This window comes from Rhinolophus ferrumequinum, chromosome 8 (genome assembly GCF_004115265.2).
Source record: "Rhinolophus ferrumequinum isolate MPI-CBG mRhiFer1 chromosome 8, mRhiFer1_v1.p, whole genome shotgun sequence".
In the NCBI taxonomy this organism is placed as follows: domain Eukaryota; kingdom Metazoa; phylum Chordata; class Mammalia; order Chiroptera; family Rhinolophidae; genus Rhinolophus; species Rhinolophus ferrumequinum.
The window spans coordinates 38,518,705-38,535,293 of record NC_046291.1 but is presented as its reverse complement, the minus strand read 5'-3'; the positions used below and the strand labels follow the sequence as shown (position 1 = coordinate 38,535,293).

Here is a 16,589-nt window from a genome sequence, read left to right as displayed (position 1 = left end):
CAGGCCGATATCCCTAATGAACATAAATGCAAAAATCCTCAACAAACTATTAGCGAACAGAATTCAGCAATACATTAAAAAGATCATACACCATGATCAAGTGGGATTCATCCCTGGTATGCAAGGGTGGTTCAACATCCGCAAATCAATTAATGTGATACACCACATTAACAAAATGAAAAATAAAAATCACATGATCTTATCAATAAATGCAGAAAAAGCATTTGACAAAATCCAGCACCATTTATGATAAAAACTCTTAAGAAAGTGGAAATAGAGGGACCATATCTCAACATAATAAAGGCCATATATGAAAAACCCATAGCTAATATCATACTCAATGGGGAAAAGCTAAAACCGTTCTCCTTAAGATCAGGAACAAGGCAAGGTTGCTCACTTTCTCCACTTCTATTCAACATAGTTCTGGAAGTTCTAGGCACAGCAATCAGACAAGAAAAAGAAATAAAAGACATCCAAATTGGTAATGAGGAAATAAAACTGTCATTATATGCAGATGACATGATACTATATAGAGAACACTAAAGACTCCATGAAAAAACTATTAGAACTGATAAATGAATTTAGTAAAGTATCAGGATACAAAATTAATATGCAGAAATCAGTTGCATTTGTATATACCAATAATAAAATATCAGAAGGAGAAATTAAGAAAACAATCCCATTTACAATTGCTTCAAAGACTATAAAATACCTAGGAATAAATCTAACCAAAGAAGTAAAAGATCAGTACTCAGAAAATTATAAGATACTGAAGAGGGAAATTAAAGAAGATACAAATAGATGGAAACACATACCATGCTCACGGATAGGAAGAATTAATATCGTTAAAATGTCCATACTGCCTAAGGCAATATACAGATTCAACGCAATTCGTATCAAACTACCAAGGACATTTTTCACAGAAATAGAACATATAATCCTAAAAATTTATATGGAACCATAAAAGACCCTGGATAGCCTCGGCAATCTTGAGAATAAAAACAAAGTGGGAGGTACAACAATACCTGACATCAAATTATACTACAAGGCTACAGTAATCAAAACAGCATGGTACTGGCATAAAAACAGACACACAGATCAATGGAACAGAAGAGAGAGCCCAGAAATAAATCCATGCCTATATGTTCATTTAATTTACGACAATGGAAGCAAGAATTTACGGTGGTGTAAAGAGAGTCTATTCAATAAATGGTGCTAGGAAACCTGGACAGACACATGCGAAAAAATGAAGCTGGACCACCTCCTTATACCATATACAAGAATAAATTCAAAATGGATTAAAGACTTAAATGTAAGATCTGGAACCATAAAACTCCTAGAAGAAAATATAGGAAGAAAGTTTACAGACATTACCCGGAGTAAGATTTTTATGGATATATCCACTTGGGCAAGGGAAGTAAGAGGAAAATATAAACATGTGGGATTACATCAAACTAAAAAGTTTTTTTCCACAGCAAAAGAAACCATCAATAAAACAAAAAGGGATCCTACTGAATGGGAGAAGATATTTGCCAATGATATATCTGATAAGAGGTTAATATCCCAAATTTATAAAAATCTCACTCAATTCAACTCCAAGAAAACAAACAACCCAATTAAAAAATGAGCAGAGGACATGGAGACATTTTTCGAAGGAGGACATACAGATGAAAAACAGACATATGAAAAAATGCTCAACCTCACTAATCATTAGAGAAATAATAAAAACCACAGTGAGATACCACCTCACCCCAGTCAAAATGGCTATCATCAATAAATCAACAAACAGCAAGTGCTGGCGAGGATGTAGAGAAAAGGGAACCCTTGTGCACTGTTGGTGGGATTCCAGATTGGTACAGCCACTATGGAAAACAGCATGGAGGTATCTCAAAAAACTGAAAATGGAACTATCTTATAACCCAGCAATTCCACTCCTAGGTATCTATCCGGAGAAATCCAAAACTCTAATTTGAAAAAATTTATGCACCCGTGTTTATTGCAGCACTATACACAATAGCCAAAACATGGAAACAACCAACTGGTAGATAACTGGATTAAGAAACTGTGGTACATTTATACAATGGAGTATTACGCAGCCATAAAGAAGAATGAAATCTTACCATTTGCAACAACATGGATGGACCTAGAGAACATTATGATAAGTGGAAGAAGTCAGACAGAGAAAGAGAAATACCATATGATTTCGCTTATATGTGGAATCTAAAGAAAAGAATAAATGAATGAACTAATCAGAAACAGTCTCAGAGACATAGAGGAAAAACTGAGGGTTGCTAGATGGGAAGGGGGGTGGGGATAAGGGGGAAGGTGAGGGGATTAGAAAGCACAATCGGTAACCACAAGGTGGCCACGAAGATACAAAAGTCAATTTGGGGAATGTAATCAATAATGTGGTAAAGATTTTGTAGGGTATCCAATGGACACTTGTCATATTAGGGAGACAACTTTAGGGAGACCATATTAGGGATGATGTAGATGCCTGATCCCTGCACTGTACACCTGAAGCTGAAGCTGAACAATAATGAATGTCAACTAAAAAAAAAATAATAAAATATATACTGAATGTCATATATATATATATATATATATATATATATATATATATATGGTTACAAGAAGTAGAGTACAGCATTAGGAATAGAGACAGTGGAAGTGCAATGGCTGTATGCGATGTCAGAGGGGTAGTAGATTGGGGGAGGGGGGTTATCACTGTGTGAGGGATATAAATGATAAATATCTATTACATTGTTTTGTACACCTGAAACTAAAAAAAAGAAAAAGAAAAAAACAAAACTAGCATAGTCTGCATAAGATCAAGCAGTAAAATGTTCTTTTTTCATTAAAGATTAGTTTGGAATGTTAACAACTAATGCTAAATATAAATAATTGTTTTTGCACTTAAAAAAAAGAGTTTCTGATGATATTATCTCCAAATGAGATTATTTTTGAGGGAGGAAGTCCATGACTAATCTAGGCAGAACCAGATGATTTCTTAATCCCTTCCATTTATAAAACCTGTTGTGTCATTATCTTTTATTTGTTTTATAATTTATTGAAATTGAAATACAGAAGGGTTAAGTATCTTACTCAAGATGTTTCCTTTTTTTTTTTTTTTTACATCACAGTTGACATTCAGTATATTAGTTTCAGGTGTACAACATAGTGGTTAGACATTTATAGAATTTACGAGGTATTCCCCTCGGTAAGTCTTGCACCCACCTGACACCATATATAGTTATTACAATTAAGTATATTCCCTATGCTGTACTTTACAAATCCATGACTATTTTGTAACTGCCAATTTGTACTTCTTAATCCCTTCACCTTTTTCACCCATCCGCTAACCCCGCGCCCATCTGGCAACCATCAGTTTGTTCTCTGTACCTATGAGTCTGTTTTTTGTTTTTTAAATTCCACATAAAAGTGAAATCGTATGGTATTTATCTTTGTCTGACGTATTTCACTTAGCATAATACCTTCTAGGTCCATCCATGTTGTTGCAAATGGTAAGATTTCATTCTTTTTTTATGACTAATATTTCATTGTATATATGTACCACATCTTCTTTATCCATTCATCCATTAATTGGAGCATTTAATCCATTTAAAGTGATTATTGATAGGTATATAGTTACTGACATTTTATTGTTTTCTGATTGTTGTTACAGTTTTTCTCACCTTTATTCTCTTGCTCTCTTCTCTTGTATGCTGATGACTTTCTGCAGTGTTGTGTTTGGCTTCCTTTCTCTATATTTCTTGTATATCTTGTGTCATTATCTTTTTAATACAGTTAAAGCAGTGCTTTAATAAAGATTTAAATTCAGAAAATGCACAGTTGCTATACATTAAAATAACCTGCTATCTTTATCCTTCCCTCCTTCCTAATAAATGATGAAGAAATAGTGAAACAGGTAATGAATAATTGTAAATGGTCTCTACACTCTTTTGGAAAACAAATTAGAACTATGTGTTAAAAGGCATAAAAATTGCTATATCCTTTGGATCATTAACCCCACTTGTAGAATTATAGCCAATGTAAATAAGCTAAGATATGTAAAAAGCTGTATCTCCAACAGTGTTAATCATGGTGCTAATTATAATGGAAAAAATTGGAAATAATCTTAATGTCAAAATAGGTGCCCAATAAGAGGTTAATACACAAAATATATAAAGAGCTCCTACAACTCAACAGCCAAAAAAACAAAAACAAAAACCTAACAACTCAATTTAAAAATGGGCAAAGGATTTGAATAGGCATTTGTCCAGAAAAGATATACAAATGGCCAATAAATACAAAAATAAAAAAAGATGCTCAGCCTCACACTAGTCATTAAGGAATACAAATCAAAACTACAGTGAGATACCCTTCATATCCATTATTGCTATTATGAAAAACATGGACAATACCTACTGGAGAGGATGTGGAGAAATTGGAACTCCTGTGCATTTCTGGTGGGAATGTAAAATGGTGCCGCTATTGTGGAAAACACTTAGGCATTCCTCAAAGTGTCAGATATATTATTACCCATATGACCTATTAATTCCACTTCTAGGTATATACCCAAAAGAATTGACAGCAGGGACTCAAACAGATAGTTGGTGCACCAATTTTCACAGCAGCAGCATTCACAATACTAGCCAACAGGTGGAAACAACCCACATGTCCATCAATAGATGAATGGATAGACAAAATGTGTTATCTACATATAATGGAATATTAGCCTTAAGAAGGCAGAATTTGGACACATACTGAAACATGGATGAACTTTGAAAGACATTCAGCTGAGTGAAATAAGCCAGACACAAAAGGACAAATACTATATGATTCCACTTATATGTGGCACCTTCCGTATTTCTCCAAAAATAAGACCTACCCTGAAAATAAGCCCGAGTTAAGATTGTCAGCCAGAAGGACACATTTAATACGTTATGACAATGTTCCAGAAGAAGATGACATGACTGTATTTGAATAAATGTAGATTGTTGTACATGAAAAAATAAGACATACCCTGAAAATAAGCCGTAATGGAGCAAAAATTAATGTTAAGACCCGGTCTTATTTTGGGGGAAACATGGTAGAGTACTCAAATCCACAGAAACAGAAAGTAGAATGATAGTTCCCAAAGCATGGGGGAAGTTATTGTTTATTGGATAGTTTCAGTTTGGGATGATGAAGTTCTGGAGATGGGTGATGGTGATCGTTGCGGAATATTGTGAATGTACTTACTGCCACTAAACTATTAATATACACTTAAAAATGGTTAAAATGTTAAATATTATGTTATGCATATTTTACCATGAATATATTTATTTTATAGATATATGTGTATATATACATGTATTTTAAATGAAGAGCTCGTTTGAAAAAAGAATAACCTAAGGAGTGCTGACCAGACAATCCTTCCTGTTCTTCTTCCTCTCCAGGAGTGACACATGCGGCCATCTGGGCAGCCTGCATTTCTTACCTCAGTGCAGCTGTTCCCCCTGAGCTGAGGACGTCTGCTCAGGGTATCCTGCAGGGCCTTCACCTGGGTTTGGGGAGAGGCTGTGGTGCCATGATCGGGGGCGTGTTAGTCAATTACTTTGGTAAGAATGGCTTTCTCTTTTTCCCTTTCTCCTATGACAAAAGCTTAACGATTTTTCAGCAACACCTCAATAAGCACTCAGATTATTACTGAAGATTGCCAGAAGCTCAACTCCAGTAGTCATATTCTCTTTCTCGCTTTCATGGTCGTCAAAATGGTAAAGCAGTGTGCTTCAGTTAAGGTGATTCCAGCCAGCCTGTAACTGTGCACACTTCTCTGACTAACAGCTTAGTGAGATGCTACAGATACCTCAAAGGAGCCAGACAAACGAGGTAAGCACATGGGCTTTTGCTTTGACATAAACTACCCTAAACCTGCTCTTAATAATTTTAGAGGAAAGAAAACTCATCGTTGGTATTCCATCATGAGATCCTGAACCAGAAAAATCCAGCAATATGCTGGCCTCGCTAATGTCACTACATCTGTGACAACAGTCTGTCATCCCTGTCAGATCTCCCTTATTGGAATTACAGGGGTTGAGGTGAAGATGAGGTTATTCTGCTCTAGGCTCTTAACTGCTCAGTCATCTGTGGAAGGTGGGCCCAGGAATGTCTAAATTTATAGCACTGTTTGAGCTCCGCTGCTCCAATTACACATTAGTAGTACTGTTTAATAGTTAAGTAAATGGTTTTTATGAAGAAGAGAGTACCACTGAATTCTACGGTGAAAAGCACCGAGATGCAGTCCTTTTAAATGCAGTTTTAAAATGTGACCAATGACACATCCAGTAGTAGCACCTGGGTCTCCTGATACCTACTCTGCCGTGTGTGTTTCACTTGATGAAGCTAATGGCCATTTGCCATTCTCTGGGTCATCCCAAGCTCTGCTGCCTTTGTACTGAACTTTAGCACAGTGACCGTTTTGCATGAAGGCTACCTGCATTTCCTGGAATCACTCTATAGAGTGTGCTGTTTGTTTTCCAGGGGCTGCTGCAACCTTCCGAGGAATCGGCATGGCCTGCCTGGTCATTCTGCTCCTCTTTGCCCTGATCCAGTGGCTGGCAGTGCCAGATGAAGAAGAAGGTAAACATATCTCTTCTTTCTTAGTGGTTCGAAAGCTTGAAGCCGTGGGGAATTCCATGCATACCCTTCAGAAACCAGAGGTGGCGACAGAGTGTACAATGACCCGCTGGGCTCGATGGTCTCTGGTGTATCAGCGGACTCATGTGTACTGTTGCTCTAGAGGAGCTACCTACTGTGTTGAAAAGAATATTGTTGTCTTACATAGCTTGGGATATTCTAGTTTTGGTTTATGGTACAAGGTACTGGGGGAAGTACTGGTTTTAAATTTCTCTGGTATTCTAAAGGGATTTAAAATTTAAATTAAATACGTATAAGACTATGCAGTAATTTCACTACTAGAGATAGGCAGTGGTATTAATCTGCATGATTTTATTATACCTTCCTTTGAAAAAAATGTCTAAATTTTAAATTTGAAGTTTTCCATCAATTAGGCATAGCCTTCATTAAAGTTGTTACAGAGAAAGAAGATTATATCAAATATAATGTTTAAATGAGAACAAATTTTCAACTCTTTTTTTAAATGAACTTTTTGATTTTTGTTTTGTTTTATGAAGAAGGGCAACCAGTAGAGTAGAAATATTCCTGCTGAGGTCTTAGGTTCCAGAATGGAGCTCATTTTCTTTTGTGTCCTATCCTTTGACTGGCATTTGCCTCAAGTACCTGAAATGCTTTTGTTAGGAAAACTAGCCTGTTACAGAAACCCTAGAGATAGATTTTAATCCCAACAAGTTACTCAGCAAGAAAGACCAATACTGGTTTTTCTCATTCTTGTTCTTTTATAAGCTTAATTGGATCATATCTCTTATATAACTTTGGTCTCCTTGTCTTCAGTAAAAGGCCAATAAAAACAGCTATTCCTGTTTTGATGTTTATCTTTAAAAGCTCATACTGTAAGTGGGCCTAAGGCAACATTCACTGTAACCTTTGCCCCACAGATGTTATATCTAAGTTAAATGAACAATACATTTTATAAATAAGTATTAGTTAATGTGTATTAAATCATGTAAAGAGACCCTGGAAGAGAAACCTCATGTTCACTTGCTCAGTATTTGGACCAAGTAAAGAAGCCTTTGGTATACAGCAATTTACTAACGTTGCCAAGCACACTAGAATGGGCTTGTGGGATTGTATGCTTATTTAGTTGTTTATTTTTATGTTTTTTAAATGTGTAGAAAACTCAAAAATGATTCAAACATGATTTTCTCTCTAGACAAGACAATGTTGGCAGAAAGGATTCCTGTTCCATCAAGTCCTGTTCCCATAGCAACCATCGACTTGGTACAGCAACAGACAGAAGACATGCCACGCATTGAGCCCAGACTTCCACCCAAGAAAACCAAGCACCAGGAAGAACAAGAGGATGTGAACAAGCCAGCCTGGGGGGTCAGTTCCTCTCCCTGGGTGACCTTTGTCTACGCACTCTACCAAATTAAAGAGATGATGCAGCTCGCAAGGGACAGCCATGCTTCTGAGATACAGCCGTTACAGGTAAAGTCCCTCTGTTGGCCGCCCTTAAGTGTGCCCAGTGTTTCAATTATTCAGTTATTCCCTCAGTGAGGTTATGGAAGGTCTGGGGCGGGAGACAAACATGCAGACAAATAATTTCAGTGCTCTGTGACAAGTGCATTCTGGAGTGTGTACAGGATTCCACAGAGGGAAAATTCTGCCTTATGGAGTTGAGGACGGTTTCACAGAGAAGACACTTCTTGAAAGTGTTGAATATATCTATTCTAATTTTGTATATTTCCTTAAAATTTCAGTGTTGTCAGATACCAGTTGCAGTTGCAAAGGAAAAATATGGTTCTTGCTTTGGGGGCACTAATCGCTGTGATTCTAAAATTCTAGTGGGGACATTATATATAATAGGATCTTAATAAATATTTGATGAATTAATGAGTACCCTGAGCCACTGTGTGGGTCTAATAATGACACCTAACTCAGTGGAAGTGTGGTTTTGCTCGAGGCCCTACATGAAAAATAAAAAGTGTAATTTTTCTTGTCCTAAGAGATGTGATCTCTCCTGAGTCAAGTAAATCATGTTGATAAAAGAGTGTGGGTAATTGTAACTAAAGCTGTATTCTGCCTTTGGAAAATGATTAAGTGTGACTTCTCTGAACAGTTTGGCCAAAGTAATGAGTCCACTTCCTTGTGTTTATGTTAATCATTTCCTTTTACTTGATGCATCGTGTCAGCTCTATACCTAGAGTAGTTTAAGGAGGGGGAGGAAATAAAGGGGAAAGACTTAAAAAGTAATTTGGGTAACTTCTATTTTTGAACATTTGAACTACCTTTATCATGACTTTGTAAACTAACATAATATTTCAGTAATTTAAGCCAAATCTCATTCTTCATTGATAACCTTAATGCATTCTGGTCTATGCATGACGCTATTTATTTATCCAGACAATAAACTCACACAGATCTTCTGCTTAGTCATGAAGGAGAATATCAAGGTGAGAGGGGCGTATAAAGGATGTGAAGCAGGGAGGTGAAGCAAAAGAAAGGATGGTATCTCTTGCTTGAATAGCAGTGTTTTTATTACTTTGGGTACTCATCCTTATTTTCACAGAAGCCTATCGGGCTTAGGTATCATTAATTTTTTTTCTGGTATGTTAATTTTAATAAACACTGGCTGGTATGGCTTAGTTATTTTTATTAAGAAGCTGTTATAGTAAGATTTATTTATTTATTTTTTACATTGTGGAATCAATCAAAGAAATAACATTTGTTTTTTGGTGCTCAGCTACTGGAAATGATAGGTACTAATTCAGAGGAAAACGCATTTTAAAAATGTTTCCTGATTTGTAAAAATGACTGTGGCATGGAATACAGCAGTGTGGCATTTTACAGAGACGCCATGGGGTGATTGCTGGAGTGTGTACTCACAGTTCCTTACAATTGCTTACATAAGTGCTTGTTTACATTCCCTTTTTTATGTGGATGTTCTGTCTTATTTAACTTTCACTGTATATTTTAAAATCTCAAATATACATAGGGCTCTTAATTTCAGGATATTCTTTTGTGGCCCTGTCTCTGAGATGGAGAATGCATTGCTTCCTGTTAGACAAGGTGCCTAGCAACTGTTGAATTCTGTGGTCTCAGCAAGTGGCCTGAGTTTCATGCCACACTGCTTGCCCAGTGACTTGCCACAATGGCTGGTGGGGACTCAGTAAATATTTGTTAATGTAAATTGTTTGCCTAGTAGTAACAGGCACTTTGGTAGTAATGTTCCTTTACCCACAAGATATGTGTGCTTATAGTGTTTGTATTTTTCATGCGGCTTTGGCAGTTGCATGTCGGAAAAGAGATGAAAGGTAAGACATTCTATCCTTATTCTTCTATTACTTGTTCCCTGGAGTGGTCACTTGATGATGACCTCCCCATGTTTCCTATATCTTACTGGGAAGCATATAAAAAGTGTTGCATTTATTTGCTAGCACTGACCATGAGGCGTCTCTTGTTTTGTTCCTGCCAGGAGACCAGTGAGAATCGGAGAGATTCTCCAGCTGGCGGAGCCCAGCCTGTCCCATGTGAGATTTCCTCTGACCCATCCAGAAACCAGCCATCCCCTCAAGCAGCAGCATCTCAGATGCAGAGCAGCCCTGTTCTCCCCAGTGTGGACCAGACTGCAAAGGAAAGTGAGGACCAGCAGGCTCAGCCTGCTTCTGGGGGACACTGAGGGGTCCTGCTCATTTCACACCCTGCATGGAACTGGGCTCCTCTGCCAGGACAGAGGCAGAGGTGCCCCAAACCCTGGACATGCCTCAACTTGAGGAGCATAGCACCACACACGCTTCTAAATACCTGAACTCATTAACGTGGAAACACACACATAGGAGCTACAGTACATATTGGCAGAAACAGCTTACCTTCCATACTCCCACCGGAATCACTGAAGGGAAATGGCGTTCAATGAGGACTTGGTTGGTTAGGTTAAGGACTACAGGACTTCTCTGCCAGGGCAGGGAGAATTGCAACCAGCAGTTACACTAAGTAAGTGGAGGGAAAGAAAGTGTTTCGAGGTAAGTGCTGATATAACATCCCTCTTCTGATTATTTATTCTAATTATTTGGTTCTTAATGCAAACTGGGAAGAAACAGAATACACTTATAATTTTGTTCCTCTTAACGAGAACCATTTAAAAAGATTTAAATACAGTAAGCAGATAAAAGTAGAGTATATGCTTTTGTTTAAAAAAGGGAAAAAGTTTAATCAGAAACTTGGCATATCTCTAGCAAATATATTTTTATATGTGTATGGTATATAATGAAAATAGTCAATTCTTTGAGCAAAAGCTGTTATTGACAACTGCAAGCTAAGCTGAGCTTTAAAATGCCTTTTGTTTTAAATGGGCTTTAAGACCAGAGGAAGGAATATTCCAAATAAACTAACCAACTTAGTATCCTGTGGCCTGGTAGACGAGGGTTTACTAAATATATTGATACTGTAAATAGCCGATATCACTATTTATAATTTTATAGTGATTCAGGCTCTACTTAGTTGATGGAATTTTTAAAACTCACTGAATTCCTAAGAGTTTCTTTAATTTAGCAGTACTATTTACAAATAACAGTATAAGATTTAAGTGCCTGGGAAAGGGATGCAATTTTTAAAAATTACATAATGGGTCAGTTTTTGTTTTGTTTTTGGTGAGGGGTAAAAGGTGTTGAATAGGAAACCAGGAATGGAAAGGACAGGAATAAGAAGTAACTGTACTTTCCAATGACTAAAGAAATACATATCAGTGTATTCTTTCCTTTGAGGACACAGTCAGACACTGGACCGTTCAGATGTGGGTATGTAAACATGACAGCTACTGTCAGAACAATGGCTGGGTGAAGCACACATTACGCTTGCTGCTAAAAATGAAAGCTGAGGTTAATAGGAAGCCTTGGGGGAGGGCTATGGAAAGGGAATACTGCTTTAGTGAATGAAGGTCAATTATTGTGCGTATAATAGCTGTGGATGAGCCAGGAGAGACAAAAGAACAGAGTTAAAAAGGAGCAACTCACTTTACCCTCTGACCCTGATTAAACAGGGATCAGTTGTAAAGTGAGGGCTTCTCCATGATACCATACTTCTGCCCCAAACTGCATCTGGGAGAAGAAATTCTACACTTGGATATCTAGCTTCACCACAAAACACAGCTTAAAAATAACGGAAAGAAATTGAATTAAGCAAATAGTTATTTTTGCACTTGAATTGAAATGTACTGTAATATAAATTATCATGACTCATTTTAAGTGACCTTTAAAAATCAGATGTATTTATTATGCTTATGTAATTATAGAAATAAAGAAATGGGTAATAGGCTGAACCTCACCTATGAATGTACAGTATGTGGATTTGTGAAACTGACTGTAGGAAGTCAAAAACTTATACTGTATCTTGTGTTTACAGTTCTGATTTATTCCTTTGAAAAGCCTGCTGTTTTGGAAATGCACAGTTGATATGTTGAAATAAAAATAAATACCATTTTTAAACATTTCTTAAATGATAAAGATGTGACCAGACAAATAGAAGTACTTTACTCTGTAATGGATAAGACCAGATTCAACAGGGCTTTGTTATGAAACATTTACTGTGAAAGCTGATTCAATAATGCAGTAATTTCCAGCCTTTTAGACACATTCATGGGTTTGTGGACTTTGTGACTTTTTCTTCCTTTCTTCAAAGTGGCATTTTAAAAAATATTAAAGTGAATTCAAATTAAATTTTGATTTGAGAATTTTATAACCCCCGCCTTGAGATTCCATGGAAATACCCCAGGGTGTCACAAAGCCCAGGCTGGTAATCACTGCCTTAATGACTTATTTCATACTCTTTCCCCTGTGATTATAGAAAAAGTGAATGAACTGCCCAAAGTGCTAAGCTTGTATGGATCCAAAGAACTTAGTTGGTAATTATTAAACTATTACTCAAAGCCGTAAGTAGAATAATACATTATAATACATGTATCTCCATTAGCCAGTAAACCTCATGTAAAGCCTAAACAAGTCATAGGAAGAAAAGTGCTGCTTTACTGGCCATATGAAGCAGTTAGCTAAGCGCTTCCCTCTGATTTGCAGTTCTCCCAATACTCCTGGGGTTGGAGCTGCTGCTGGCGCTGGGACATCACTTCAGCAGTATTTCTTACAGCCAATCTGGAGTTCAGCAGTGAACCGCACCCATAGTTACTGGGTGCTTGTTAGGTGCTGAGATTATCATTTTGTCCTTATCACTATCCCCACTTTCAGTAGGATTCTGGAGGGAACACAGCTTAGTGATGGGACCAAAGCTAACTTTGTAGAGCAGCACCGTCCGGAATGGTACCCATTAGCTGCAGGTGGCTGTCAGCACTGCAGTGTAGCTAGTGCACCTGAGGAATTAGCATTCTTATTTAAACAGCCATATGTGGTTCATGGCTACCATATTGAACTGTGAAGGTACAGGGGATGAAATCGCCTTTGGGAGATCGCTGAGCCTGTTTCCTCATCTTCAGTGTGAAAAGATAGACCCTTAGGTTAACATTCTGTGAAGATGAGGGCATGCTGTGACAGAGTTGACAGTAGGGAAGTCAAAGGTGACTTTCCATTCGGGAATTCTTCTGTCCTTTAGTACACAGGGACAAGACAAAGCTACTTCTAAAGCCCTAAACCACTACTGTCATTTCAGCAAAGCTCTAAGAATACCTGGCTCAAGAATTCCAAACCATTGGGGAGATGGGAGAGGTTGGTACCTGCATAGGGACAGAATAAAGGGGTGAGAGAAAAGGGGGGTGGTTTCTCAAATCAGCAGGTAATTTACCTTATGCCAGGACAAAGTGTGGCTTAAGAGAGTAACTGGAAAGTTAGAATGGGGTAGAAATGAACCAGTCCAGATGGGTCCTAACTCTCACTCAGCTCCCACCGCTTCAGGTGGCTAAGGCAGCACCTGCCCCACTGTGACTCCAAGGTCCCAGTTTTTAGATGGCAACCCAGGGACCTTATGGTGCTGGGTGTGGGAGTGCTGGCTCTGCAGTCCCACTGTCTGGCTTTGAGCCTCACCTCTGCCAGTGAGAAATTACATACATATATACATAACCTTTCTGGGCCTCAGGACACTCCTCCGTAAAATTAAGGTGATTAGTGTCTGCTTACAGGTTGTTTTGATGTTTAAATGACATACCTGACACATAATGTACACTCCATAAATACCACCATTGTTGTGTGGCATAGTCTGTGGCAAGAGGACTGCTGTCTCATTTCCCCAACCAGGGCCTAACTCTCTTAGTATTTGGTTAACATTTAAACCTATGATACAACATTCTCCCAAACTACAGTGCTATGTTAAATGTTTACCTATACCTAGTAAGCTATGCAATAAAACATTCAGTTCCAACCATTAAATGGTTGGAGATATGAGTTAAAAGACAAAATTAAGCAAAACGTAAGTGGAAGAGAATGGGAAAAAAATGTCATCTGACAATTCCATAGTGTGCCAAGAATGCAGAGAGGTTATGACATTTGTTCTACAATTTCAATGTTTCTTTTTCTTCTAAAAGGTGTTAACAAGTGCAAACAAGAACTTTATAATCATTTAACAAATTATATATCATGCTCTTTCCCCAATAGTTGAGGATACTATTCTTTTCAACTGTAAACTTGTACTTTAAAAAGGTTAGGAATTTTTTTTCCCTAAAAAGATCAATGGGGTCTCGAAAAATAACATCTAGACCAGTGTTACTCTAACTGTGGTCGTGGGCTGGTGCTGTCCATAAACTGTTTCTGGAGTGTGACGAAATAGAAATTAAGCATTTTGAAACATGCAAGGCAATTTGACATTGCCATGACATCCCATCACATTGGCATTGGGCTTATATTTGGTATGTATTTTTAAAAATTATTTCATTTTTCTAATTGATTTTTAGTGTATTTTACAAAAGTATTGTGTGTGACGGACTGGGTGAGGCGGGGGGACTGGCCCACTGCCGGACAGTTTAGAAGCACTGCTGTGGACCAGGCCCTCCTGTACACAGAACTGCAAGACACATGATTGACATGTGCAGAACATCAACAGATGTCATCTCTTGAATGGATTAGCCATGGGGCCACTTCCTTGACAAACTTTTTTTAAAAGGTGGCAATAAAGGAAGTAGAGAGTCTATGGGCACTGTCCCACTGGGGCTCAAATTCTGATTCTATCTCTAGCTATATTTGTTCTTTGGCAACTGTATTTTACTTTCTCTGAGTCTTTCTTCAACTGTAAAATGGAAAAATACTAAAATACAGAGTGGTTATGAGGTTCAAGTGAAGAGACACAGAAACTAGCTAGTGTAGTAGCTGATAGATCTCCAATAAATACTGATATTCTTCCCCTTTCTCCTTTTGATCACTCTTTTTTGAAAATGGACCAAATCTAGAAACCAACAGATCCCCCTCCCCAAATTATTAAAACAACACGAGCAGCTATCCCACTAAATGCACCTCTAAGATTTATCCTGGTAAATAATATACTCATCCTATATCTCTGCTGACCTATTAAGATAGCACATTCAGGGATCATAGCAAAAACATGCAACTAGATAACTCAACTCCCAGACCAGAGAAAGACAAGATTTTAACCTATCTGAATGAAGAACATGCCCACTAGAAGAGGATACGGGTATTGATCAATAACAAAAGATTAGAAAATAGCAGTCACAGAGAGGAGAAAGTTGGCAGGGGTAATCTTTGCCAACAGACTGGCTATCCCATCACTTTAGCAAGGCTAGTCCCACTGTGGGGTGTTTGCATTAGATTTTTTGGTCTGATGACATTAAACATGTGAATTATATAAGCGAACTCCCTTTTTCTTCTTTCTGTTCACCATGCAACGTTCTTACTAAAATGTGACCCCTCTTGGATCTGTTTTCTGAGAGAATATCTGTTTTCTGAGAGAAAAACAATTCAACTGTTTTTATCCTTATGCCAGTTACATTGTTGGCTGTGAATCACTAAATGGACAGACTATATGAATTGGCTAATGTAAGACAGGTCTTACGGTGCAGTAACAAAAATCAAAGTTCTCAATCAGTAAGGCCAAGAGTCACATCCATGTGGTTAATTCGTCAATGTCATGCCACTCTGTGGGGTCTCTCAGAAGGCAGCTTGCTCCTGGAATCACCTAAAAATACCGCTCACCGCAGGCTTCTTCAAAATTCCACATCCATTGTGTTATCTACGCCCAGAATCCTTCTGTCAGTTGGACAAAAAAAGCTGGTTTAAAAAATTATACTTCTCTAACTCTGGGGAATAATCACTTACAGAATAATCTTAATATAAGATCCTTTTTCTTGACATCATTTCTGGGGTCTTAATTCATCCACATGATTAGATACACTGATGTAATCCATCATCTATTCCAAATTTCGTACTATCTAAAACATCTTAAATATTGTCCTAAATGTCAGATGGACACTCTCTTGTAATTTCAGCCCTAAGTATTACTGGCAAACCATACAACTAATTAAAGAATTTTTTTGTGATATGTAAAATGTGTTTTAAAATCTTTTAAAAATACCATTTGAATGATACAATTGTTTAAGCATGGCTACCTACACTACATCTCACCCACACATTTGGGTGTCCAATAGTCCAACTAGCTAACAACAGTAAGCTTCTGTGAGGAACCCAGCAGAAGCAATAAAACACAGCAAAGGACAGCTCTTGATTCTCCCCGCTCACTCTTTTCTTTCACTGGTCTTCTATTAATCAGTAAATACACCATCATTCACCTAGTTACTGTCAACTACAAGTTTATATATATATCTGTGTGTGTGTGTGTATGTATGTATATGTGTGCGTGTGTGTGTGTGTATGTGTATATATATATATATTATATATATAGTTACAAGAAGAGGAGTACAGCATATAGGAATAGACACAGTGGAAATGTAATGGCTGTGTACGATGTCAGAGGGATAGTGGATGGGGAAGGAGTGTTGACAGTGTGAGGGATATAAATGA

At 37.5% G+C, this 16,589-nt stretch overlaps 1 protein-coding gene across 1 annotated transcript in view; it reads left to right on the top strand.

Moving 5' to 3' along the window:
• The window catches only part of MFSD6 (major facilitator superfamily domain containing 6), a 61,495-nt gene extending 49,388 nt beyond the window's left edge, over positions 1-12,107 (top strand). Inside the window, exons 4-7 of the mRNA XM_033111858.1 lie at positions 5,442-5,603; positions 6,526-6,624; positions 7,835-8,112; positions 10,100-12,107. Of these exons, the coding sequence (XP_032967749.1) occupies positions 5,442-5,603; positions 6,526-6,624; positions 7,835-8,112; positions 10,100-10,303 (743 nt within the window). The 3' untranslated portion in view covers positions 10,304-12,107. The remainder of the gene's footprint in view (positions 1-5,441; positions 5,604-6,525; positions 6,625-7,834; positions 8,113-10,099) is intronic.
• Positions 12,108-16,589: the final 4,482 nt, after the last annotated feature.